General features: G+C 45.5%; 1 protein-coding gene across 1 annotated transcript in view; it reads right to left on the bottom strand.

Annotated features, from left to right (window-relative positions):
* Positions 1–17: 17 nt before the first annotated feature.
* CSUI_004544 (uncharacterized protein) overlaps positions 18–952 on the bottom strand; it is a gene marked incomplete at its 3' end in the record, with an annotated part of 6,370 nt that continues 5,435 nt past the window's right edge. Inside the window, exon 6 of the mRNA XM_068064732.1 lies at positions 18–609. Coding sequence (XP_067923289.1) covers positions 18–609 — 592 coding nt within the window. The remainder of the gene's footprint in view (positions 610–952) is intronic.

Below are 952 nucleotides of genomic sequence, written 5' to 3' on the forward strand. Positions count from 1 at the left end.
GGGGGGATCTACTCACCATCGCGAGCCGTGAAATCAACGGAGAAATATAAGTAGACTCGATTCATGGTTCGTTTCTCCTTCTCCTCCTTTTGCTTTTTTGTCTCCTCGTCACTTGTCCCTTTGATTTCTGGATGGAGAAGACCTGTATAGACAGCCCCTTCCATGAGGTGTATAACTGTCCCTCCTCTTAGAAATCGTTCTCCTGCATCTTGTTCTTCCTCTCTCTCGATACTATTACCCCCCTCGTCTGTCAATCCAAAGCTCATCGTTACATCCAGAAAGACATACTCCCCGAGTCGGCTCTTTAGAACTAATTTCCAATCTCCGATTCCTTCCTCTCCATTGAGGACGTTATCAGCTAATAGATCTTCAGTAAGAGAAAAGAATCGAGAGATAGGTTCGCCTCGAGGTCGTAGAGGGACAGTACGATAACTAAAGGGATGATGACCTCTCGCACTGCTTGTACTACCAGGGCCAGCGATAATGGACCCGCTGTCTTCAGCTGTCTTCGCCAGACTCTTCACATCTGCCTGCGCCTTGATAGGAATTAGGAGGTATCCAGAAATACCTGGGGCGCTCGCCACGATACTAAGAGAGAAGCGATAGAATCTAGCATAACACGCCAACAGACACAAGAATCTCTTCACACATGTAACGAAGGAAGAGACAAAAAGAAGAACAACAGTCTAGAAGAAAAAAACAAAGCAAACGAGGGGACAGAAGGAGAAAGGAATAGAGAACGTAGATATGCAGAGGAACAATAGGAGTGTATGAGTGAATAGAGAAGACCGGAGACGGATTACTGCTCAGTTTTCCAACAAGAGGAGGAGAAGTAAAAGCCGAAACAAGCGGCTAGAAAAGCCTCTTTGACATTCGCCACATTCCCTCTTCATATGACGATTACAAGCGGATATGGTCTTGCGTAAACAAAATCCCTATCTATCTATCTATC

The sequence above is a fragment of the Cystoisospora suis genome (assembly GCF_002600585.1).
Source record: "Cystoisospora suis strain Wien I chromosome Unknown contig_2141, whole genome shotgun sequence".
NCBI classification, from domain to species: domain Eukaryota; phylum Apicomplexa; class Conoidasida; order Eucoccidiorida; family Sarcocystidae; genus Cystoisospora; species Cystoisospora suis.